Source organism: Ornithorhynchus anatinus, chromosome 4 (genome assembly GCF_004115215.2).
Source record: "Ornithorhynchus anatinus isolate Pmale09 chromosome 4, mOrnAna1.pri.v4, whole genome shotgun sequence".
Classification (NCBI taxonomy): domain Eukaryota; kingdom Metazoa; phylum Chordata; class Mammalia; order Monotremata; family Ornithorhynchidae; genus Ornithorhynchus; species Ornithorhynchus anatinus.
This window is the reverse complement of record NC_041731.1, coordinates 61180730-61205163: the sequence shown is the minus strand read 5'-3', so window position 1 is coordinate 61205163 and position 24434 is coordinate 61180730. Positions and strand designations below refer to the sequence as shown.

Here is a 24434-nt window from a genome sequence, read left to right as displayed (position 1 = left end):
TAGAACAGTGCTCGGCACATAGTAAGTGCTTAACAAATACCAACATTATTATTATTAGCCTTGCAAGCAGTAAGCATACAAAAAATAAGATTGATGATGGATTGATTGATCCATCTACATGCAAGGAATTGGAAGAAATCATTTGCTTATGCAAGTAGCTGGGCATAGCATGACTACGACAGTGGGCGATTTCCCATTTTGCAGGTTTCTGTGGGAACATGCTGTCCTTCCTCCACCCAGTCCTTCTAGGAGAACTAGTTTGTATATGTAAATATACAAGCTAAACATATGCTCAACTCATTTCCATGATCATTTATGCAGATTTTGCTGGGAACTATTCTGAAGAAAGGCAATAGGTTCTATGGATAAGATTCCCTTGATTTCATTTTTAACCCATCTGGCTTGATAATAATAGATTAGTGAATGTGCAGAGAAAAGTTTTCATTTTAAATTCCCGAAATGTCCGTTTTGAAGCTGAGCCACTTTTCTTCGGTGGGACATGATTTTCCTCTAGTCTGGATTTTCCCTAAGTAGTGGAAACCAAGGAGATAGATTTAGATGATCCTATCATGATTTATGTTGCATGTCTTGTTAATGTGCCTAAAAATAAATTGTGAAAATATGGTTACAGATGTTGAGCAGCATGTGTTTAGTTTACCAGATACCCTACTTTAGGTTTCCTAAGGGAATAAGTTCAAACCTCATGGGTCTTGTATTTTACCATATTGCCTCCACCACATAATTCCCTAACCACCCATTTTTAAGGAGGTGGAAAAAAAGGGTTATTCATTCATTCAGTCGTATTTATTGAGCGCTTACTGTGTGCAGAGCACTGTACTAAGCATTATCTTTGTAAGCAGTGATAGTGGCACACGCCCAAGGTAGGAAGAGGGGAAGGATGAATCACGTGTGAATTCCAGAATGGGGAGAGAAGAATGGAGTCCGAGGTTAGTCATTGAGTTCCTAGGACATGCAGTCCCTCGGTCTCCTCCTTTCCCTTCTCTCCTCCCACCCTTTCTACTCTTTAATAATGTTGGTATTCGTTAAGCGCTTACTATGTGCAGAGCACTGTTCTAAGCGCTGGGGTAGATACAGGGGAACCAGGCTGCCCCACGTGAGACTCACAGTCTTAATCCCCATTTTACAGATGAGGTAACTGAGGCACAGAGAAGTGAAGTGACTTGCCCACAGTCACACAGCTGACAAGTGGCAGAGCCGGGATTTGAATCCATGACCTGTGACTCCAAAGCCCGGGCTCTTTCCACTGAGCCAAGCTGCTTCTCTTAGCTGGGAAGCTGGTGAAGGATGGGGAAGCAACAGTATTGAAAAAATGGGCCTGGGATTTTGGAACAATCATGCCTGATGGCATGATAATAAAAACAGTGATAATTGTGGTATTCGTTAATAATAATAATTATGGTATTTAAGTGCTTACTATGTCCTGAGCACTGTTCTAAGTGCTGGGGTAGCTAAAAAGGTAATCAGTTTGTCCCACGTGGGGCTCACAGACTTAATCCACATTTTATTCATTCATTCAAGGGTATTTATTGAGCGCTTACTATGTGCAGAGCACTGTGCTAAGCGTTTGGAATGTACCAATTGGTAACAGATAGAGACAGTTCCTGCCTTTTGACGGGCTTACAGTCTAATGGGGGAGACGGACAGACAAGAACAATAGCAATAAATAGAATCAAGGTGATGTACACCTCATTAACAAAATAAATAGGGTAATAAAGATATATACAAATGATCAAATGAGCACAGTGCTGAGGGGAGGGAAAGGGAGGGGGGAGGAGCAGAGGGAAAGGGGGGAAAGGGAGCTTAGCAGATGATGAGTTCTGTTTTGGACATGTTAAGCTTGAGGTGTCAGTGGAATATAATAATAATGGTCTTTCCCTCTGCTCCTCCCCCTCTCCTTTCCCATCCCTTCAGCACTGTACTCGTCCACTCAACTGTATATATTTTCATTACCCTATTTATTTTGTTAATGAGATGTACATCACCTTGATTCTGTTTATTTGCTATTGTTTTAATGAGATGTTCATCCCCTTGATCCTATTTATTGCCATTGTTCTTGTCTGTCTCCCCCTATTAGACTGTAAACCCGTCAAAAGGCAGGGACTGTATCTGTTACCGATTTGTACATTCCAAGCGCTTAGTACAGTGCTCTGCACATAGTAAGTGCTCAATAAATACTATTGAATGAATGAATGCTTAACAAATTGCTTTTAAATGAATGCTTTTATATTTTAAACTTTGCCACAGCATTACAATAATAGGTAAATGGGATGGATAAAAATTGGGTGTTCATTAAATTGCAGAAAATGATTTTGGGTGGGAGGTTGAAATTTAAATCCTGAAAATAATTTTTTCATAAACTGATTTTATAATGCTTATGAAACTGGCCAATTTTGTTAGGACTTACTCCATTCTAACGCAGCAAGTACAGATAAATCTAGTGCTGCTGGTTTTAAGCAGACTAAAGTGATGCTGTTCTTGGGCTTGCTAATGCTGCTTGCTCATATAAAATAAAGCGTTTGGGCAACTGGAAAAATAGCATTGTCTTAGAGTTCAAAGTTAAATATTTACCTGCTTTACAAAGTGCAAGGTACTTGATGGAGAAATAAAGGCATTTTTATGGTCGTTAAGCAAATGGTCTAGTGGAAAGAGCAGGGACCTGTGGATCAGGGAACTGGGTTCTAATCCCCCCTCTGCCACTTGCCCGCTGTGTGACTTTGAGCAAGTCACCTAACTGCTCTCTGCCTCGGTTTCCTCATCGGTAAAAATGGGGATTAAACCATGTTCTCGCTCCCACTTAGATTGATTTCCATGAATGATAAGGACTCTTTTTCTGATGATCTTGTATTCATTCAGTCGTATTTATTAAGTGCTTACTGTGTGCAGAGCACTGTACTAAGCCAATGCCTTTAGCATAGCGTTCAGCGCATGGTAAGCACTTATCAAATACCACAGCTATTATTTTCATCAGCATGTTTTTGTAATATCAGTGAAAGAACATTTTAGAAGCAGCAAAGCTTTTCTATTGTAAGATAAATGGAGAGTTCATCCTCATGCAGCAGAGTTGATGTTTGATAATGCGTCTGCCATCTCCTTTCCTAATGTAACCATCAGTAACTCAACCTGTATATCAGGGCAGGATCCAGAGTATGAAATATTATTACAGAAGTGATTTCCGTAGAAAATTGATCAATCATGTATAAATCACAAGACTTTAAACCCCAGAATAGCATAAAAATGCCATTTTGAATGGGCCTGGAATTCCGTTACAAGTAAAACATTTGAGAGAATTTGGATATAATTGTGGTTTGGCATCATATTTGCAAAAGCATCTTTTTGTGAAGATGGCATTGAAGGAAGGGGCCAAAACCACCTTTTTAATCAGAAATTTGTGAAATCAATACCCCAAACGACAGGTTCTGTCAAACTAATATAGAAGAGGGGTCCAGTCTATCATGGTAATATAACAAATCAATGTTTTGAATGCTGACATTTCAAAGATCACTAAAAACTATAATTTGGCAGAAAATTATTCCCAGTTCTCTAATGCAGGGTTTGCCTTGTAAAACTGAAGTTCTTTCACTTTCTTCATCCTTTTCCCTGATTAATTTCCCTGTACCCGGAGCCATAACATAACAGCCAATTGGTCACCTGCATTCTGGCCTAGTGAGAGTCATGCCTGGTAGTCAGAGGATCTGGGTTCTAATTTGAGCTCTGCTACTTGCCATAAATTTTCCGTGTCTGTTTGCCTCCCACCTTTTAGACTGTGAACCCTAGGAAATGCGTTCAATCTGATTATATTGTATTACATCTAGCCCAGTGCTTAGTACAGCGTTAACAAATGCAAATATCTATATCTATATCTATATATCTATATGTAGATATAGATGTATATCTGAGAAATTGAGTAGAATGGAACCAAAAGCAGCCCTGGGAAGGTGAGGAATAGGACAGATGATATAAGGACTTTTTAAAACTCTTATGCCTTATGTACTAAAATAATATTTTTCCTGTTTCTTTTTATGTCCTTGACTGCACTGCATTCCTTTACTAATCTTTTCCTTTTTTTTTTTTTACTGGACAGTTATTCACTATCTCACTGTACTATTTCCTGGTAAGCTGGTCTAGTTTCCCCTTTTGGTGGTATTTCCAATTATGTTTATATCTGGGATGCAGGTTCCAAAACTTTTTTCTTATTAACACCTTGAGAGTGTACTTGTGCTCTAAAATCTCATTCAAAAATATAAATCTAGAGAGAAACAAGTAGTTAAGCAAGACACTGTAGAGGAAATAAACAAAAGGAGAAACTTATCTGTTCAGCAGTAACATTCTTGCATCAAAATAGTTTTTAAGATAAGATTAAGTTATATGGCCCCATGCTTATTCATGTGATGGGAAATGAGAGGTGGAGAGGGGAGGATTGTGGGATGGTTTAATCTAAGCTTCTGATTCCTGTCTTTGTCAATACCCTCTACTTTTAGTCCGCAAAACATTCTCTATTTCCTAAGATAAAAGGATCTGCTGTTTTTCAGTCCGTGGACCCACTGGGTTTGGGACACTCTCATGGTTTAATCAGGAATAGTTTGAATTGAATTTTATAAACACAGGCCCTAAAAAAGTAAAAGCATCTTATCTACCTCCCTAAGTGGGTGTGTCCTAGTCATCCCAGCGCTCTTGCTTGTTCTCACAGTCATTAATTGAATATAAGGAAGTAAATTCTTTTATGATGCCCTTCTGGTTCATATTTGACAGCAACAACTTTGCCAAGTGAAATGGAAGCAAATCATTTTCCCAATGTGTACTCTAAAGTCACTAAACTTTGTGGTTCATAAATTCTGAGCCAAGTGAATAGGAGAAGAACATTTTAGGTTTAGTTTATGATCCTTCTGTATAAACAGTTGTTAGAGGTAGGCTGTTTTATCCTTGGGTTTCTAATAGCTACTGAGGGGAGAGGAGTTGATGTATTATGATTATCTGAAGATAAGGCTTGGGTTCTGCAGCTCAAAGTTCAAAGAGAAACATTAGCTTCAAGGACAAGATGAGCTGAGTGTGTATTATCCATCAGTTGTTTATAACAGAAGTGCAGAAGAGCAGAACTTCTGCAGAGAATGGAGTGCAGCAAACCAGTGGGACTGGATTTCACCTTTGCCGCTCTGTTTGACATAGACCAGAGTCCACTTTTATGTTCATTCTTTCACTACACCAGGAGTAATTGAGGATTGCAGGAGGTCTTTTCAGTCCTGAAGGGAAAACTAATCTTGGTGCTGTTTATTGGGGGGCTTTTCGTTACTGCTCTGAGTGACCTGCCCATTATAACTAAGGCCATCAGCAAGTCACTTAACCTCTTTGCCCTGGCTTCTTTAATGCAATTTGAAAAAGGATATGAGAGGATCAATGAATAGTTAAAAGGGCTTAGCGACAGTAGGGGTGGATTTCATTTAGAGGAGTGTGTTTGAGGTTACTGTGACCATTTAAACTTGTGCCAGGAATAGAGATCCTGTTGGCTTGAGAGCCAGTGCTGCTCCCTGGTTGAAAGAGAGACAGAGACACACCTTGGTTATCCTTTGTAATCAAACTTCCAGTGTCAGTACCTAGTAAATGTTATCTGCCCTTTGGATTTTCAGTACCTTTTTTTGGCTTACCTGTGGCATTCGATTTTGGGAGAGACCTGACAACTGAATAGGATATTGTTGTCAAACTTTGAAGCAGTGTGGCCTAGTGGAAAGAGCAATGGGCTTGGAGTCAGAGGACCTAAGTTCTAATCCTTGCTGTAACCACTTGCCTGCTACGTGGTCCTGGGCAAGTTGTTGCGAGCCCCCACCTCGTACCAACCTGGACCGGGAGAGCCTCAGTGACGCGTGGTTGAAGTCAAACTATGCCTCTGATCACCAGAGTTGATGTGGAAAGTTTTTTACTTAGTTTTACCAACATGTAAGTGAGTGACACATACATATTCCCCCACCCAGGGGTCCAATACCAGTCTTTGGTCAAAGAAGCCCATTCTGCTAATGCTTCTTTCTGCTTCCAAGTGCTGCTCTCCTGCTGCTCCAACGCTTACGTGTTTCAGCATGCTACCTCCAGGTACCCCCTTGCAATTCCAAATAAATGCCTTTTATCTGCCTTAGGCATGGCAGCTGGAGCTCTACTTGACAGTCATTGATAGGTCCAGGCCCTTACCAGGTAGAACAGGGAGAGAAAGCCACACCTCCCTCCTTGCTCCACCCTCGCAGGTCAGCAATCACCTGTCTCAGGTAGAGCCCATCAGTGGCCTCGCAAAGTTTTTCCTTGTTGTTGTTCACGGGATCATAAACAGTCATTAATAAGGCAGCTTGTTGCAGGCTCACCACACAAGTCACTTAACTTTTCTTTGCCTCGGCTTCCTCATCTCTACAGTGGGGATTCAGTACCTGTTGTTGTACTCAGAGTGTAAGCCTCATGCAGGAAGGGCATGTGTTTGACCTGCTTATTGCATATGTATCCTCACGCTTATCATGTATCTATCCCAATGAGTGTTTGGTCTATCATTTTTATTTCTACTTTTATTTATTTATGGTATTTGTTAAGCCCTTACTATGTGCCAGGGACAGTACTAAGCACTGGAGTAGATAGAAGGTTATGAGTTTGGACACAGTCCCTGTCCCATATGGGGCTCACAGTCTTAATTCCCATTTTACAGATGAGGTAACTGTGGGACAGAGAAGTAAATTGGCTTGCCTAAGGCCACACAGCAGACAAATGGCAGAGTGGAATTAGAATCCAGGTCCTTCTGGCACCCGAGCGTATGCTTTATCCATTAGGCCACACTGCTTCTCAAGCAGCCCATAGTGACTGCTTAACAAATGCCACAATAATTATCGTCATCACTGACATTTTTCCTTTGCTCATACCTTCTCCTTTTCTATAGTAAAAATCCTCATCCACGTCCTAGTCAAGTTTGAGATTCAGATCTCCCTTTGCCTCTGCCTTTCTAGAAATGGAAAGGTAACTTACCTGTGTTCCCTTCTATTGTCCAGGAAATAGGGGGGAAAGGAAGGGTGCCATTTGATTGCAGGGGAAGAGCATATGTGATTTGGGACAAGGCTCTGATTATTCTTTTCGCCTCCTCTGAAGGAGGGGTCCTTGATGGTCTCCGAGAGCACCTGAAGGTGGGAAGTAGGGAAAAGAAGATATTGCCAAAGGGCCTGGGGGTGGTATAACTACCCTCCAAGGCCTTGTTCCACAGATTTATTTGAGTCTAAGCCTCCTATGAAATCGGCATTTCTCCACTCCCATATCCAACCACTCAGTTACAACAGCCACTTTTGGCTACCTGGTCAGCAAATCATTGAGGGTGAAGGATAAGTAAGTAATTTGGTTAGGAAGGAATGGAGGTAACGTTAAGACCCAACCAAAACATAAATCTACCACTATGTGACACATATCAGCTAGTAAGTTGAAAATAACAGAAAATGTAGGTTCAAGGGACAACAATCCACAGACTTCTTACACCTGTGTCATGAACATTTGTAATTTGGGCTCTTGATCAGAGCCCTCATCCTAGGTCTGTATCTAGAGGAATTCTTACCAGAAGTTTACCGAAATGCTAATTACAAGGCTGTGAACGTCCTTGGATTATCAAGACATCATCCTTTTGATAGGGGGAACAAAGAGAGGAGGTGGGATCCGAAAGTGGTATGAAAATACACATTCTCGAGCTGATATGAAAATACCCATTCTCAAGCTGTGTAGTCCAGGAGGTGTGAATCGATCAGTATTCATTGTCTGCTGTTCTGGGAGAGATGCGTCCGTGGTGTCGCTGTGGGTCAGAAACGACTCGACAGCGTAAGACAAGTGTGACCTTGGGCAAGTCACTTTACTTCTCTGTGCCTCAGTTACCTGATCTGTAAAATGGGGATTGAGACTGCAAGCACAATGTGGGACAGGGACTGTGTCCAAACTCAGAAGCTTCTATCTACTCCAGTGCTTAGTAGAGTGCCTGGCATATAGTAAGTGCTTAACGTATACCCCAATTATTATTTATTGAGCATCTGTTGTGTGCAGGGAACTGTACTGAACACTTGTGAGAATATAGTAGAGGCAGAAGACCAGATCCCTGTCCTCTAGGAGTTGACCATCTAAATAGATCTCAGCCAGAGGATAGAAGCGCGATGGGGAAGTGAAAAGAAAAAAAATGCCGATCAACACGTGGAAAGACAGAAGGGGAAGAAGTGCTTATTAATGATCTCTGCTTGGCTTACACAGCTGTCCTAATTGCCTAAAATGCCCTTAAGTGACCTTGCAGTGCTGGGAAGGTCAGCTGCCACAACCTATAACTAAGCTTGATGTCCTTTCCTGCCTGATTCACTTCTCTGTTATCGGCCTGGCACAGGCTGGCGCAAGAGCAAGCTGGTCACGGGCCATTTGAAATGCAGGAGCAGGTTAGGTCCACACTGGTTGGACTTTGGGGCAGGCTAAACTGGCACCCATAATGGTGTTGGGTGTAATGGTGTAGGGTGAATTGAGTCTCCCTGTCTGTCTGAATTATGAACCTGATTGCCCTCATTGAGTTGTCAGTGCAGCATCTAAAGGGAGCCAGTGTCTCCTCCAAACTCTGCTGCATGAAGAGAAAACTGTGATGAAAACGTTGCTTCCCCTTAGCTGATGTAGCTGAGAAGAGGAAGGGCCACTCAAATTCTCCCACCCACAGAGCTGCTTAGCCTGCCCATATATCCTAGACTTCTCTTTTATCACCAGTGTGGCTCAGTGGAAAGAGCCCGGGCTTGGGAGTCAGAGGTCATGGGTTCAAAACCCAGCTCTGCCACTTGTGAGCTGTGTGACTGTGGGCAAGTCGCTTAACTTCTCTGTACCTCAGTTCCCTCATCTGTAAAATGGGGATGAAGACTGTGAGCCTCACGTGGGACAACCTGATTACCCTGTATCTCCCCCAGCGCTTAGAACAGTGCTCTGCACATAGTAAGCACTTAACAAATACCAACATTGAGAAGCAGCGTGGCTCAGTGGAAAGAGCCCCAGGCTTGGGAGTCAGAGGTCGTGGGTTCTAATCCTGGCTCTGCTACGTGTCAGCTGTGTGACCTTGGGCAAGTCACTTAACTTCTCTGGGCCTCAGTTCCCTCATCTGTAAAATGGGGATGAAGGCTGTGAGCCCGACATGGGACAAGCTCATTCCCTTGTATCTACCCCAGCGCTTAGAACAGTGCTCGGCACATAGTAAACACTTAAATACTAACAATATTATTATTATCTCTAGGCCTCTGGTAAGGGCCCTTGAGTGGGCTTCTCCTGTAGAAAGTGCCTTAAGTTGTGTCTCTGCTCTATCACATTGTTTAGTTCACCTTCAACTTGACACCTCCATGGTTACTGTTTGTAGTATTTGTATAGCTTAGTGAATAGAGCAGGGGCCTTGAAGTCAGAAGGATCTGGATTCTAATCCCAGCTCTGCCACTTGCCAGCTGTGTGACTTGGGGCAAGTCACTTCACCTCTCTGTGCCTCAGTTACCTCATCTGTAAAATGGGGATTAAGACTGTGAGCCCCATGTGGGACAACCTGATGATCTTGTATCTACCCTAGTGCTTAAGAACAGTTAAGCACATAGTACATGCTTAACAAATGCCATCATTATTATTATTATTCTAATCCTGGATCTGCCACTTGTCTGCTGTGTGATCTTGAGCAAGTCACTTCACTTCTCTGGACCTCAGTTACCTCATTTGTAAAGTGGAGATTAAGAGTGTGAGCCCCATGTGGAACGGGGACTGTGCCCAACCTGATTAACTTGTATCAACCCCAGTGCTTAGAACAGTGCTTAACATTTAGTAAGTGCTTAACAAGTACCATGATTATTATGATTGAGACTGTGAGCCCCACATGGGACAGGAACTATGTCCAATCTGATTTGCTTGTATCCACCGCAGCACTTAATACAGTGCTTGGCACGTAGTAAGCACTTAACAAATACCATTGTTATTATTATTATCACTATTATTATTAACCTGCCCCGTTCCAACATTCCAACATCCGTGCACCCTTACCCACTGAAAAGGTTGACTTGCCCAACCTGAACATAGGTGGCCATCTCGGGCCAGGGATATCCATTCAATTCAGTCATCTCTATTGAGCACTTAATGTGTGCAGAGCATTGTATTAAGCACTTGGAAAGTACAATTCGGCAACAAAGAGAGATAATCCCTACCCAACGGGCTCATACTGAGCACTGCTCACTCTGAATGGCAAGGGGCCAGAAGGGCTGCATTAGTCACTTAACTTCTCTGGGCCTCAGTTCCCTCATCTGTAAAATGGGGATGAATACTGTGAGCCCCATGAGGGACAACGTGATCACCTTGTATCCCCCTAGCGATTAGAACAGTGCTTGGCACATAGTACGTGCTTAACAAATACCAACATTATTATATAACTTGGCCTGACGTACAAGTGGGGAAGACCTTTTTTTTTCCTCAGCAGCCCTCCCTTCCATGGATTCAGTCTCACCTTTGGCAGTGTCATTTTCGAGCTGAGGGACAGTGCCAGAGGAGGTGCATGAGGAGTTGCTCACCAGAAACACATGACTCTAATGCTCTGGTTTAAACTCGGGCCAGCCTTTTCTGCTTTCCTCCTCCTTGGAACAGTGTGAACTCCACTCCCATCGTGATTGTGTTTACAGCAGGCCCTGTCAAAGCCACGGCTCCCCGGCGAGTCAAAAGATGGGTTTTTTTTCTCTGACTGCCAAAATGTCAACAACCTTGCCAAAGTACAAGTGCTGAGATGAGGCATGAAGTATACGAGCTCTCTGGCCCCAAAATTTTCCAGCCAGCAAATTAGGGAAATGTCTCCATGATTCCCAAACGATTCCTCATTTCCTCCATCAGAGGGTCGTGGCAGTTCAGAGCAGTTCTCACCTTCCTATTGTTGGATCTGGTATGTAGAAAACACATTTTGGCCCCTTTAAATACAGGATAAGGTTTGGGAATTGGGAAGACCCAGACGGTTCTGAGAGCAGAACCACCTCAGAAGCACTTAATAATAAATAATAATGATGGCATTTGTTAAGCACTTACTATTTGCCGAGCACTGTTCTAATTGCTGGGGTAGATACAAGGTAATCAGGTTGTCCCACGTGGGACTCACAAGTCGTAATCCCCATTTTTACAGATGAGGTAAAGTCAAGTGATTTGTCCCCAGTCACACAGCTGATCAGTGGCGGAACGGGGTTTAGAACCCACGACCTCTGACTCCCAAGCCCATGCTGTTTCCTCTAAGCCACGTTGTTTACTAAGCCCTGGGGTGGATATAGGCAAATCGGGTTGGGCACAGTCTCTGTCCCAGGTGGGGCTCACAGTCTTAATCCCAATTTTGAAGATGAGGGAACTGAGGCACAGAGAAGTGAAGTGACTTGCCCACAGTCACACAGCTGACAAGTGGCAGAGCCGGGATTAGAACCTGTGCTCTTCTGTCTCCGAAGCCTGGACTTTATCCAGTGTGCCAAGCTGCTTCCCTATTTCCTTACTTCTGAGAATGCTCCCTTGCCCTGGGGCCCCACTTCCCATCCTAAAAGTCTGAAGGCTATTGGTGAAACATGGGAATAAGGGAAGAAATACGTGATAAAGGAACAGTAAATAGGGTAAGGTAAGGGACGTATGAGAAGGCATGTTTATTGTGAGAAAAGAGGTGGTGTAGACAATGTGGAGTCAGGCAAGGATCAGGCTAGACCTTGAATCCATGTGCTGTTCTTTGTATATTGAGATGCATTTTAGGGAATCCAGAGATATTCATGTTAACTGGGGATTTTTTTTTTTCGGGGGGGTGGGGAGAGGGGAGGAGAGGGAAGAGCATCAACGATGCAGGAAAAGGAAAAAACGTGAGAAACAAGTTGTTTGATTATAGCTGTAGGCTGTAAGCTCGTTGTGGGCAGGGAATGTGTCTGTTTATTGTTTTGTACTCTCCCAAGAGCTTAGTACAGTGCTCTGCACACAGTAAGAGCTCAAAAACTGTGACTAAATGAATGAATGACTAGCTGTTCGCTCCCACCATCCCAGTATCCTATTCTTGGAGATGTTGTTTTCCAGGCTGTTTTCCTACCTGTAGATCACAGCTCTTCCAAGATCAAACCTATGTCCAAACTTACATCCAGTTAATCTATCAATTATATTTAGTGAGCCCTTACTGTTTGCAGAGCACTGTACTAACCATTTGGAAGAGTACAATACAACAGAATTGGTAGACATGTTCCCTGCCCACAGTAAGCTTAGAGTCTATATCCAGGTGTGAATAAAAACTCCTTCCTCAGGCATTAGGAGAGTTGAGCTCTCTGTGTGTAATTTTGCTTATTTTGGATAGAAGCAGACAAAACTGCTACTATTTTTTAAATCAAATTTCAATTGAATTAAGAAGTAGCTCTCACCAGTGATTTAAGGAGTGGATCTGTTTTAACTAGAAAATGTCCCAGTTCTGCTCAGGGAGTCAGAAATGCAAAATCTCCTCTCAAGACTGATAAACAGCATTAGATAAAATAAAGAATGATGTGCTCAATGAGGTGTAGTTTAAATAGAGGAAATTTAATGGGAAGTGGCTACATTAGTAGCAGATGGAATTGCTTCCTCAAGCCAGTCTAACTGGAAATCCTAGACCAGTTAAAATTTGTTCTCCAGATTCAGTCTGATAGAAAGCTGGATAAAGGCATTTGAGGGGGTTTTTTAACCATTTTTTTTCACTCTGTTGATTTATGTTTTTTTTCTCATTTTTTTAATCCAGGCTATTTTTATGATTCCCACAAATCCACCGCCAACATTCCGGAAGCCAGAACTTTGGTCTGATGAGTTCACTGATTTTGTCAAGAAGTGCTTAGTAAAGAATCCTGAGCAGAGAGCTACTGCAACACAACTTTTACAGGTGAGTGCATATGCCACTCAGAGACGGTTTCTTCATTTCTTTCCCCCTTTTCTGGTGTTCGGCCAAGCCTATTACAAATGTCTGGCCACAGGAACCTTTCTAAAACCTTGGAACTTCCCAGCTTCCTCTGTATTCAGTACTTTCTCGTACTCTCTTTTCTTCCAGTCAGTCAGTCAGTCGTATTTATTAAGTGCTCATTGTGTGCAGAACACTGTAGTAAGCCACATAGGAGAGTATAATATAACAATATAACAGATATATTCCCTACCCACAATGAGCTTACAGTCTAGAAGGGGATACAGACATTAATATAAATAAATAACAGATAGGTACATAAGTGCTGTAGGGCTGGGTGGGAGAATGAGTAAAGGGAGCAAGTCAGGGAGACGCAAAAGTGCATAGTGAGAGATGGGGCAGATTTTCCCCCTCCCTCTCCCGCCCACTTCACTGATGGAAAACTTAGCATGCATGTGCGTGGCTTAGTGGAAAGAGCACGGGCTTGGGATTCAGAGGTTATAGGTTCTAATCTCAGCTCTGCCACTTGTCTGCTGTGTGACCTTAGGCAAGTCACTTAGCTTCTCTGTGCCTCAGGTACCTCATCTGTAAAAATGGGGATTAAAAAATGTGAGCCCCACGTGGGACAATCTGTTTACCCTGTATCTACCCCAGTGCTTAGAACTGTGCTCAACACATAGTAAGCGCTTAACAAATACCATAATAATAATAATAATAATAATAATAATAATAATGTTTTTTACTGAGCGCGATGTGGTGCTAAGAGCTAGGTAAAATTCAAGAGAAGCAGCAAGCATGTTCTCAACCCACAAAGAATTCCTCAGAGGGAATGTAGAGTGGAAATTCCTTGCTGCCTAATGGATAGAACACACGCCTGGGAGTCAGAAGGACCTGGGTTCTAATCCTAGCTCCGCCACTTGTCTGTTGTGTGATCTTGAGCAAAGTCGCCTAGCTTCTCTGTGTCTTAGTTACCTCATCTGGTAATATGGGGATTAAGACTATGTGCCCCATGTGAGCCAGGGACTGTGTCCAACCTATATGCCTTATATCTATGCCAGCACTTAAAACAGTGCTTGGCACATAGTAAACACTTAACAAATACCATAAAAAAAAAGAAGGGAGTTGAAGAAGAAGAAAGGAGGGCTTAGGGAAAGCCTCTTGGAGGAGATGTGCCTTGAGTAAGTCTTTGAAGGTGGGGAGAATAACTGTCTGTTGGATATGAGGAGAAAGGGAGTTCCAAGCCAGAGGCAGGACGTGGGCAAGAGGTTGGCTGTGAGATAGACGAGATCAAGCTACAGTTGGAAGGTTAGCATTAAAGGAGTGAAATGTCTAGGCTGGGTTGTTATAGAAGAGTAGCAAGGTAAAGTAGGAGAAAACTAGGAGATTGAGCACTTTAAAGCCAATGGTGAGAAGTTTCTGTTTGATGCCAAGCTGGATGGGTAACCACTGGAGGTTCTCTTTTCTTCATTAGAGATATTTGACACACATACAGTTAAATGGGGTTTTGGGTTCAGAAACTGAGCACCTATGTTTTATCTCTAAAATGTTTAAATTGTTACTGGCTGGTCTGCAATGAATAAACCTAAGGACAAGTTAAAACATTTTACAGAATTAGTACGTTAACAGCACTAATGAGCAGGTAATATTTTATCCTATTATGTTTTAAGTTCAGCATGGTTGGATTGAAGCATAAGCTTGAGCTGATGCAGAGTGGACATCCAAGCGTATAGTACAGTGCTCTGCACACAGTAAACACTCAATAAATACGATTGCATTCAGCAAACTTGAATTCTTGTTTATGCATTCTAAACTTGTTATGGGCAGGGATTGTATCTGCTAATTCTGTGGTAATGTACTCTCCCAAGTGCTTAGTACAGTGCTCTGCACAGAGTAAGCACTCAATAAATACCATTGGTTGATTCAGACTGGCCCTAGAGACTGGTCACAACTACCTCCCAGGATGCCAGTAGTCATGGACTCTTCCCCTCACACTTGGCCAGCCTGTCTAAATTACTTGGGGTTGTCCTGAGGCCCCTCAGTGTGCAGAGGAGTGGGAGGACATTAGAAAAACCCACAATGAACTCCTAGTACACTTATTGATGTTGGAATACCCAAGACAGGCTTGTTGTGGATAAAGTTAAGGATATTCCACAATCACAGCTTTCCATGAAAACAGAAAGGGAGTTAAACAGAAAGGGAGTTAAAGAAAAGGCAGAGTTACACTGCTCACTGCCTGAATTCCCCTAGATCAATCCTGATTCTTTTAGACACCGAGCGTTTGTTTCAGTGCTAAATTGTATGGCGGAACTTTGCTATTTTTCTATAAAGAAGATTCTGCAGTATCCTTAAGCCAAGCAGCAGAACAAATTCTGGGAAGGCCTCAGGTCAGAGTTCTCACCTCCTGGCACTGCAGATATGGGAGCAAATTTGTGGGGGGTGGGAGAGATGTGTGTGTGTATGTGTGTCTGTCCACCTGAGTGTGGAAGTGGGAGAACATGCACAGTGGCACTTAACTGAATTCCCAGTGTGTACACCTGAAGTTCCAAACACAGAAGCCCAGAAATTTGTGGAGTGGCACCCAGTGTTCTTGATGACGGGTATTCTCCCCAGTGAACTACAAACAAAATCATCGTGTCAGGGTGCTGGGAGGAGTGTCAAGAAATCATCCCATCCTCACCTTGCCCCCAGAATGGCAAATAACCTAAACCTCCCTCTACTAATGGCTGTTTGTCATTTTCTTAACAATCTCCAAGAAGATCCTCCCTAGTGCCTATTACACTATGTTGTCATAGACACATCGATTTCTTCCTTTTACCCAGCTGAAACCTGCTTTGCTTTTATTGAAGTGCATTTACTTTTGCTTATCAAATGTGGCCATGTTGCACTCATAAAAATATCTCAAATATTTGAAGAGAGTTAAAAGAGCCATTCCATAGCATTCTTCTTCTCAAGACCAAACAACCCCAATCCCTTTACCCTTCCTTCATGGGTTCTACTCCCATAGTATGATAACCAAAATTTGACACAATACTCTAGTAATAATAATTTGATCAGTGGATCATATGGTAGAAGAATTATTTCTTCAATCTCGCATGTCATACTTGTCTATTTACACATTCCAGTAATATTTTAAAAATAAGGTCACTGCATTGCTAACTCACTATTCAGCTTATGGTCAACTGTAGCTCTCTGCCGCCTTCATCTGTGCCATTTTCTTTTGTACTGGTCATTCAGTCAGTCACTCAGTGCCATTTTTTGAGCTGTGTGCCAGTCACTGAACTAAGTGCTTGGGAGGGTACAGAGCAACAGAAATGGTAGAGACAATCCCTGCTCACAAGGTGTTTGCAGTCTACAAGGGAGAAAGACACTAAAATAAATTATGGATGTGGGGAGAATAGTAGTGGATTAGGATATTTACAAAAGTGTTGTGACGGGTTAGTATCAAAGTGCTTAAGGGGCACACAACTAAGTGCCTAGTTGGTGGTGAGGGAGGGAGAATCAGGGAAATGAGGGTTTAGTCAGGGAAGACCTCTTGGAGAAGACATGATTTAGGAAGGTTTTGAAGATGGGGAGAGTGGTGGACTGTGGGACATGAAGGGGAAGGGGATTCCAGGCCTGAGGGAGGATGCGGGCAAGGGGTCAGAGGTGAGACAGTCAAAATCAAGGTATGGAGAGTAAGTTGGCATTAGATGAGCAGAGTGTGCGGATTGAGTTGTAGTGGGAGATCAACAAGGTAAGGTAGGAGGAGCAGACCAATGACAAAGAGTTTCTTTGTGATGTGGAGGTGGGTAGGAAACTGCTGGAGGGTTTTGAAGACCGGGGATATAGGCACGGAATGGTTTTAAAGAAAAATCCTCTGGACAACAGAGTGAAGTATGGATTGGAGATGGGAGAGATAGGATGCAGATAGATTAGCAAGGAAGCTGAGACAGTAGTCAAGGTGGGAAATAAGTCATTGGATCAGTGTGGTGACAGTTTGGATGGAGCAGTATGGGAAGATTTTAAAGCTGTTTTTCCAAACCTGCACAGTTCAACCTTGTATTTATCTTATTGGATTTCATCTTGCTTTTCTGGGATAATTTTGTAATTGGTCTAGGTCTCTTTGGATTTTAGTCTGCTTTTCCAGTGTTTGCAACCCAGCCCAATTTAGTACCATAGGCAATTTTTGTGAATCTATTCTCAGCCCTTCCATCTAACTGCCAATTAATGTATTGAATTTCAGGGCAGACCCTTGTGGGAAGTCACTCAATACTCTTTTGGGTGCAGTTTTCAATTACTCCAACCTGATCTAAAGCAGTCTGTGATCACTAGGGGACAGAAGCAAAGGCTCATCCTGGTCTAGATAATGTCTTCTGCTTTCCCTTTCTCCTTTTGGTCTGGCATGACCCGCCCTTCACAAAGCCATATCAGTGGCTTCCTACTATTGTGTGCCCTTCTATGTACTTGTAAATGGATTATTTTTGATGGTACCATAACTTTTTGAAGTTGGGCACTTTTTCTAGTAGTGAATTCTTTAATAATCTTTGAGCTCTAAAAACTAATGGTTAATGGCTCTAATAACATGTCCCAGACTAAGCTCCCTTTTCCTCAGCTCTCCCTCCCTTCCACGTCACTTTGACTCGCTCCCTTTGCCCTTCTCCCCCCTCCCTGCCCCACAGCACTTATGTATATATGTATATATCTAGAATTCTGTTTATATTATTTACTGGTTTTGATGTCTGTCTCCCCCTTCTAGACTGTAAGCCCGTTGTGGGCAGGGATTGTCTCTATTGTTGAATTGTACTTTCCAAGCACTTAGTACAGTGCTCTACACATAGTAAGCACTCAATAAATACCATTGAATGAGTGAATGAATCTCCCACTTCTTTAAGTACTCAAGTACTACAAGTGATTAATAATAATAATAATTATTATGGTATTTGTTAAGTGCTTACTATGTGCCAGGCAGTGTGCTAGGCGCTGGCGTGGATACAAGCAAATTGGGTTGGACACAGTCCCTGTCCCACATGGGGCTCACAGTATCGATCCACCTTTTTCCAGATGAAATAACTGAGGCATGGAGAAGTAAACTAGAATTATAGGGGAAGCAGCATGGCTCAGTGGAAAGAGCCTGGGCTTCAGAGTCAGAGGTCATGAGTTCGACTCCCGGCTCTGCCACTTGTCAGCTGTGTGACTGTGGGCAAGTCACTTCACTTCTCTGTGCCTGTTACCTCATCTGTAAAATGGGGATTAACTGTGAGCCTCACGTGGGACAACCTGATTACCCTGTATCTCCCCAAGCACTTAGAACAGTGCTCTGCACATAGTAAGTGCTTAACAAATGCCAACATTATTATTATTATTATTATTTTTAAAGTGACTTGCCCAAGGTCACACAGCAGACAAGTGGCAGAGCTGGGATTGGAACCCTTGACCTTCCGACTCCCAGGCCTGTTCTCTACCCACTATGCCATGCTGTTTCTCTAAGTACCATTGATTATCAGCCCAGAGTGATTTCAATAGATTCGTGGTTTTTAAAGTCACTTTTTAATTGTACTTTTGTCTTTTTCTACTCTGACTTCCTAAACTTCCACACAAATGGGTTATGCCTATTTAGTTTTTTTTTGTAAGGCCCTTTTCCTAATCATTTGAGCCCACTTAACTTTCTGTCTGAGTGGGAAGTGATAAAATTCATTTTTCTTTTGCTGCTTTTTAGGTCATGTAATTAGAATCTCTCCTCTAGCTTTTGCTTTTATTACCATGCCCCTACCCACCTATTCTTTCTTCTCTTATTTAGTAAGTAACCTATTCCATTTACTGAAGTTTCCCATTTGCCCTTCAGGTCATTTCAGAGTTCTGGGTTTGCCACCGTGACATCTTGTTACCTTGCTCCCTATGTGTTGGTTAGTAGTAATTGTAGAAGTAGAACACTGTACTGAGTGCTGGGAAAAATGCAGTTATAATAATAATTGTGGTATTTGTTAAGCACTTATTATGTGCCAAGCACTGTTCCAAATGCTGGGGGAGATACAAACTAATCAAGTTGTCCCACATGGGGCTCATAGTCTGAATCCTCATTTTATAGATGAGGTAACTGAGTCACAGAGAAGTTAAATGACTTGCCCAGGGTCACACAGTAGACAAGTGGCAGAGCCGGGAGTAGAACCCACGACCTCCGACTCCCCGGCCCGTGCTTTTTCCACTGAGCCATGCTGAGAATTAGACACGGCCCAGGGACTCAAAATCCCAAAATAAGTTGGGGAGGGGTTTGGGATGGAGTAGGAAAGATGATTATACAGTAAATACAAAACAGCATAAAAGACAACATGAAAGGACAGAGTCTGGTAGAAGGGGGCTTTGGGATCTCAAGGTCCTGCCATATAGATATCAAGAATTTAAGCGCTTATCAGAGTGCTGTGAACACAGTAAGCACTCAGTAAATACGATTGAATGAATGAGAGTTTGCCAATTCGCCATATACCAGGAAGTGGTCAGTGGGCTTAGCCAGGAAAAGGCTCCCAGATTGGTTTGATGCACATCACCCTGAGGCAAAAGCCCTAACGGCCGTGAAACCTCAGTCGCATCAGCAGCATTTTGTGGCACCCAAGAACTCAGGTGAAAGTCAGGCTTTTGGAGTCCTAATTGCCTCTTGAGAATCAATTTAGGGAACATGCACGACAGGTTGTGGGATGCCAAAGCAGGAAAGACCCGAGGCCCATAATAGACTTTGAGCCGCCCCTCAAGTCCTCGAGGTGGCCGTTCAAGAATCGCTCACACCCAAAAAGACACACAGATGACGAAACAGATTCACCGTTCAGTCAGTCAGTCATCTTTATTGAGTGCATACTGTGTGCAAAGCATTGTACTAAGCGCTTGGGAGAGTACAATATAACAATAAACAGATACATTCCCTGCCCACAACAAGCTTACAGATACTGAATCAACCAGGTATTATGGGGCTGATAATCAGTTGAAATGAAATCAAAGTGATGTATCAGCCTGCATCAGGGAAGTCATAAACACAACCCAAAATGTCAGTCGGCAACCCAGAGTTTAATTTTATCACAGAATTGTGTTACTTAAGCAGCATACTGACCAACAGTGTAATGATCGTCAGTGAAGTGGATCGACACATCCTTTGGGTGACCGTCCAACAGATTAAGGCAGCATTGTTATCTCAAGGTCCCCATCCTAGTGAAGGTCTACAGAGCTGCAGGGTTGTCGTACTTTCCTATGGCTGGAAGACCTGGACCCCACCCAGACATCAGAGTTGACCCCTCGAGCAGTTCCAACAACGAGAAGCAGCAATCAGCAGCTTTAATTAGATTTCCTCTAATTTCTGCACCCAGACATCCCATGACCTTATAAATTGCTTTCTTCCATCAAATATCTGCTTAGTTGGGCCTCCCAACATTGTTAGACTTCATTCAGTCGGTCATATTTATTGAGTGCTTACTATAAGCAAAGCACTGTAATAAGCACTTGGGAGAGTGTGTGGCTTAGCGGAAAGAGCAACGGGCTCTTGGTCATGGGTCAAGGTCATGGCCACTCCCGCCTCTGCCACTTGTCAGCTGTGTAACTTTGGTCAAGTCACTTCACTTGTCTGGGTCTTGGGTACCTCATCCGTAAAATGGGATGAAACCTGTGAGCCCCACGTGGGACAACCTGATTACCTTGTAGCTACCCCAGCGCTTAGAACAGTGTTTGCACATAGTAAGCGCTTAACAAATACCATCATTATTATTACATTGTAATAACAGACACATTCCCTGCCCACAGAGAGCTTACAGTCTAGAGGGGAAGACAGACATTAATATGAATAAATAATTACAAATACATATATAAGTGCTGTAGGACTGGGAGGGGGGATGAATAAAGGGAGTATATCAGGGTGATGCAGAAGGGAGTACGAGAAGAGAGAAGGAGGGCTTAGTCAGGGAAAGCCTCTTGGAGGAGATGTACCTTCAGTAAGACTTTGAAGCCGGGGAGAGTAATTGCCTATCAGATATGAGGAAGGGAGGGTGTTCCAGGCCAGAGACAGGATATGATTGGTGGCAAGATAAACGAGATCATGGTACAGGGAAAGGATTAGCATTAGAGGAGGGAAATGTGCGGGCTGGGTTGTAGTAGGAGAATAGCGAGGTGAGGAAGGAGGGGGCAAGTTGATTGGGTGCTTTAAAGCTAGTGGTGAGGAGATTTTACTTGAATGGCACTCTGTCGAAGTGAACAAAGAAGGCATGAGCTATATTTTCTCCTGCTTTGAAACCTGCAGTTTTCATATTCTTTTTCCTTTGCTGTCATTTCCTTCTTTACCCTTCTAGTAATTTCAGACTAATGTCCTGGAGTATGTAACCTCAGCATTCAGAAAAAAAAATTAGTGGATTGTGAAGCCCATTGCATGGCATAATTTTTGAGTCAAAATTACCAGGATTGGCCTAGCATAAAGTAGATGAAACATGTGAAAGCCTACTGGCCAGACTAATAATTCACAGTACCTTTGCAAGCTTGATAAATAATTTACAGTGTGTTTAGTAATAATAATAATAATAACGATGGCATTTGTTAAGCGCTTACTATGTGCAGAGCACTGTTCTAAGCGCTGGGGTAGATTCAGGGTAATCAGGTTGTCCCATGTGAGGCTCCCAGTTAATCCCCATTTTACAGATGAGGGAACTGAGGCACAGAGAAGTGAAGTGATTTGCCCACAGTCACACAGCTGACAAGTGGCAGAGCCGGGAGTCGAACCCATGACCTCTGACTCTGAAGACCAGGCTCTTTCCACTGAGCCACATTGCTCATGCGTGCAAGTCTCCACTATGAGGCTCTGAATAGGCAGCGACAGAGAGTCGTGCAGACCCACAAGACTAGGAGTAGGCTTTAATTCAGTCATATTTATTGAGCGCTTACTGTGTGCAGAGCACTGTACTAAGTGCTTGGGAGAGTATAATATAACAAAAAGCCTACATGTCTACAAGCCATGCCCACAATGATCTTACAGTCTAGAGAATCTCTTGGCAGGATTGGAGGAGGAAGGCTGTCTGTGTTACTGAAAATGCAGCTTTTTCCTGAAATATTAGGTTGGAAATGATCTGCTATTTTAGGAGGCTGAAAGTAATTGTAAAACCTCATATTTGTTCCAGGGTACTATGGGTCGCCTTTTTTTCCCCCCTTATTAAAGCTCTAATAAGCTCATCATCACAGAATTTTTTTGTCTTATAACTGGCAATTGGGTTTATATTTTCCAGACACTCCAAATATATTTGACTGTAGACATACCCTTGGGTTCTCTTTCTTAATAATAATTATATTAGTATGTTTGGGAGCTTGTGCTTATAAAGTTTGGGACAGTGAAATCTAGCAAACTGTGTTGTCTGATTTGATTTTATTGTATGTATCCCAGTGCTTAGCACAGTGCCTGACACAAACCAAGCACTTTACAGATAACATAATTATTGTTTTTATTATCTTAAATGTTGGGGATCTTATTATTTTAATATGCAAGGCTAAAGTAGCACTTTGGCCATGGTTAAGTATTTATAATCTTTATAGTCATTGTGAAATGCACCAACATGATCTTTGCTTTACACTTAAAGAATCCAAGACAGGACAGAAGTTAATTACTAAGGTAAGCCCCTGAGTCCCCTTACTTAGCCTGCTGGGTCACACTGCCCCAACTACTAATCCTTTTGAAAATTCAGTTCCTTCAAATTTAAACATTAACATATAGGTTTGCTATTTGTAGGTTTGAAAACAAAATAGAGTTAAAAACCTTTGACCTGAGTTTTTTTGTAGACTCTAGTTTGGTAATTCTTGGACGATCTTCCGCATCCGTAAGGGATCTTCTGTATGTATGGGGTTTTTGTTCCTCTCAGGAAACAATTCCCAGGCATAAAAGTGATTGTATTCATTTATTAATAATAATGTTGGTATTTGTTAAGCGCTTACTATGTGCAGAGCACTGTTCTAAGCGCTGGGGGAGATACAGGGCAATCAGGTTGTCCCACATGAGGCTCACAGCCTTAATCCCCATTTTACAAATGAGGTAACTGAGGCAAAGAGAAGTTAAGTGACTTGCCCAAGGTCACACAGCTGACAAGTGGGGGAGCCGGAATTCAAACCCATGACCTCTGACTCCCAAGCCCGTGCTCTTTCCACTGAGCCACGCTGCTTACAACAACCAAGTAACATAGACATTGTTAGGGGCTACTCCATCACTTGAAATCTTGACTTTTAAGATTTTAAATTTAACAGAAAATATCCTTAGAAATTATGGGGCATGAACGATGTATAAATTCTGTTAGCCATAGATGAGAAGGGTTTTGGATGTATTCCATCTGAAAAATGGAGAAAGGTATAAGTGGATTGTTCACACCATCCCTCAGTCACGTCTTAGTCTTGTTTGCATGATTATTTTTGAGGTATGGGCAGTCGTTGATTTAAGACACATCAAGTTACAACAACTCGCAGGCTTCATTCCTCCCAAGCGAACCTTCTAGCTCCAACCTGATTACCTTGTGTCTACCCCAGCGCTTAGAGCAGTGCCTGCCACAGAGTCTGCACTTAAGTACCATATTATTATTATTATTCTAGCTGAATTCAGCTGTCAACTCTCTTGCCTCCATTCCCTATCTCCCAATGTTCTCCTGGCTTGGAATGCCCTCCCTTGTCATATCAATCAGAGCTGTGCAGCTCTCCCCACATTCAAATCCCTCCTAAAATCCCACTTCCTCCAACAAGCTTTCCTCAATTAATTTCCCAGCTTTCCTTCAGTCAACTCTAATCCTAATGAACTTATTCGCATCCTCCTTTACACTTAGCGATATATATGTATGTGCATACAAATATATGCAATTTATTTTGACGACTTAAGTTGTAAATAGTTTTAAAATAGTAATGATGTTGGTATTTGTTAATTGCTCACTATGTTCATTCATTCAGTAGTATTTATTGAGCGCTTACTATGTGCAGGGCACTGTACCAAGCGCTTGGAATGTACAATTCGGCAACAGAGACAATCCCTGCCCATAGACGGGTTTACAGTCTAATCAGGGGAGACAGATGGACAAAAACAAGATAACTTAATCACAATAAATAGAATCAAGGGGATGTACACCTCATTAACAAAATAAGTAGGGTAAAAAAATAAATAGGGTAATAAAAATATATACAAATGAGCACAGTTCTGAGGGGAGGGGAAGGGAGAGTGGAGGAGCAGAGGGAAAGGGGGGAAAAAGGTACTGTTCTAAGTGCTAGGGTAGATACAGGGTAATCAGGTTGTCCCATGTGAGGCTCACAGTCTTAATCCACACTTTACAGATGAGGTAACTGAGGCACAGAGAAGTTAGGTGACTTGCCCACAGTCATGTTTTATGTTTTGCATTTATAAAATATTTTTATGTCATTTTTCTGTGTGTAAATTCCTTGTTATCAGAGGATGTGTCCTTTAATGTTCCATACTTCCCGTGCACCTAATATAGTGCACCACATTAAGGGAGCCCGGAATTAATGCTACTGCAACTGTACTACTTAAATTTATTTT

General features: G+C 42.4%; 1 protein-coding gene across 1 annotated transcript in view; it reads left to right on the top strand.

Annotated features, from left to right (window-relative positions):
- The window catches only part of STK3 (serine/threonine kinase 3), a 325768-nt gene that overhangs the window by 160025 nt on the left and 141309 nt on the right, over positions 1-24434 (top strand). Inside the window, exon 7 of the mRNA XM_029063333.2 lies at positions 12764-12901. Coding sequence (XP_028919166.1) covers positions 12764-12901 — 138 coding nt within the window. The remainder of the gene's footprint in view (positions 1-12763; positions 12902-24434) is intronic.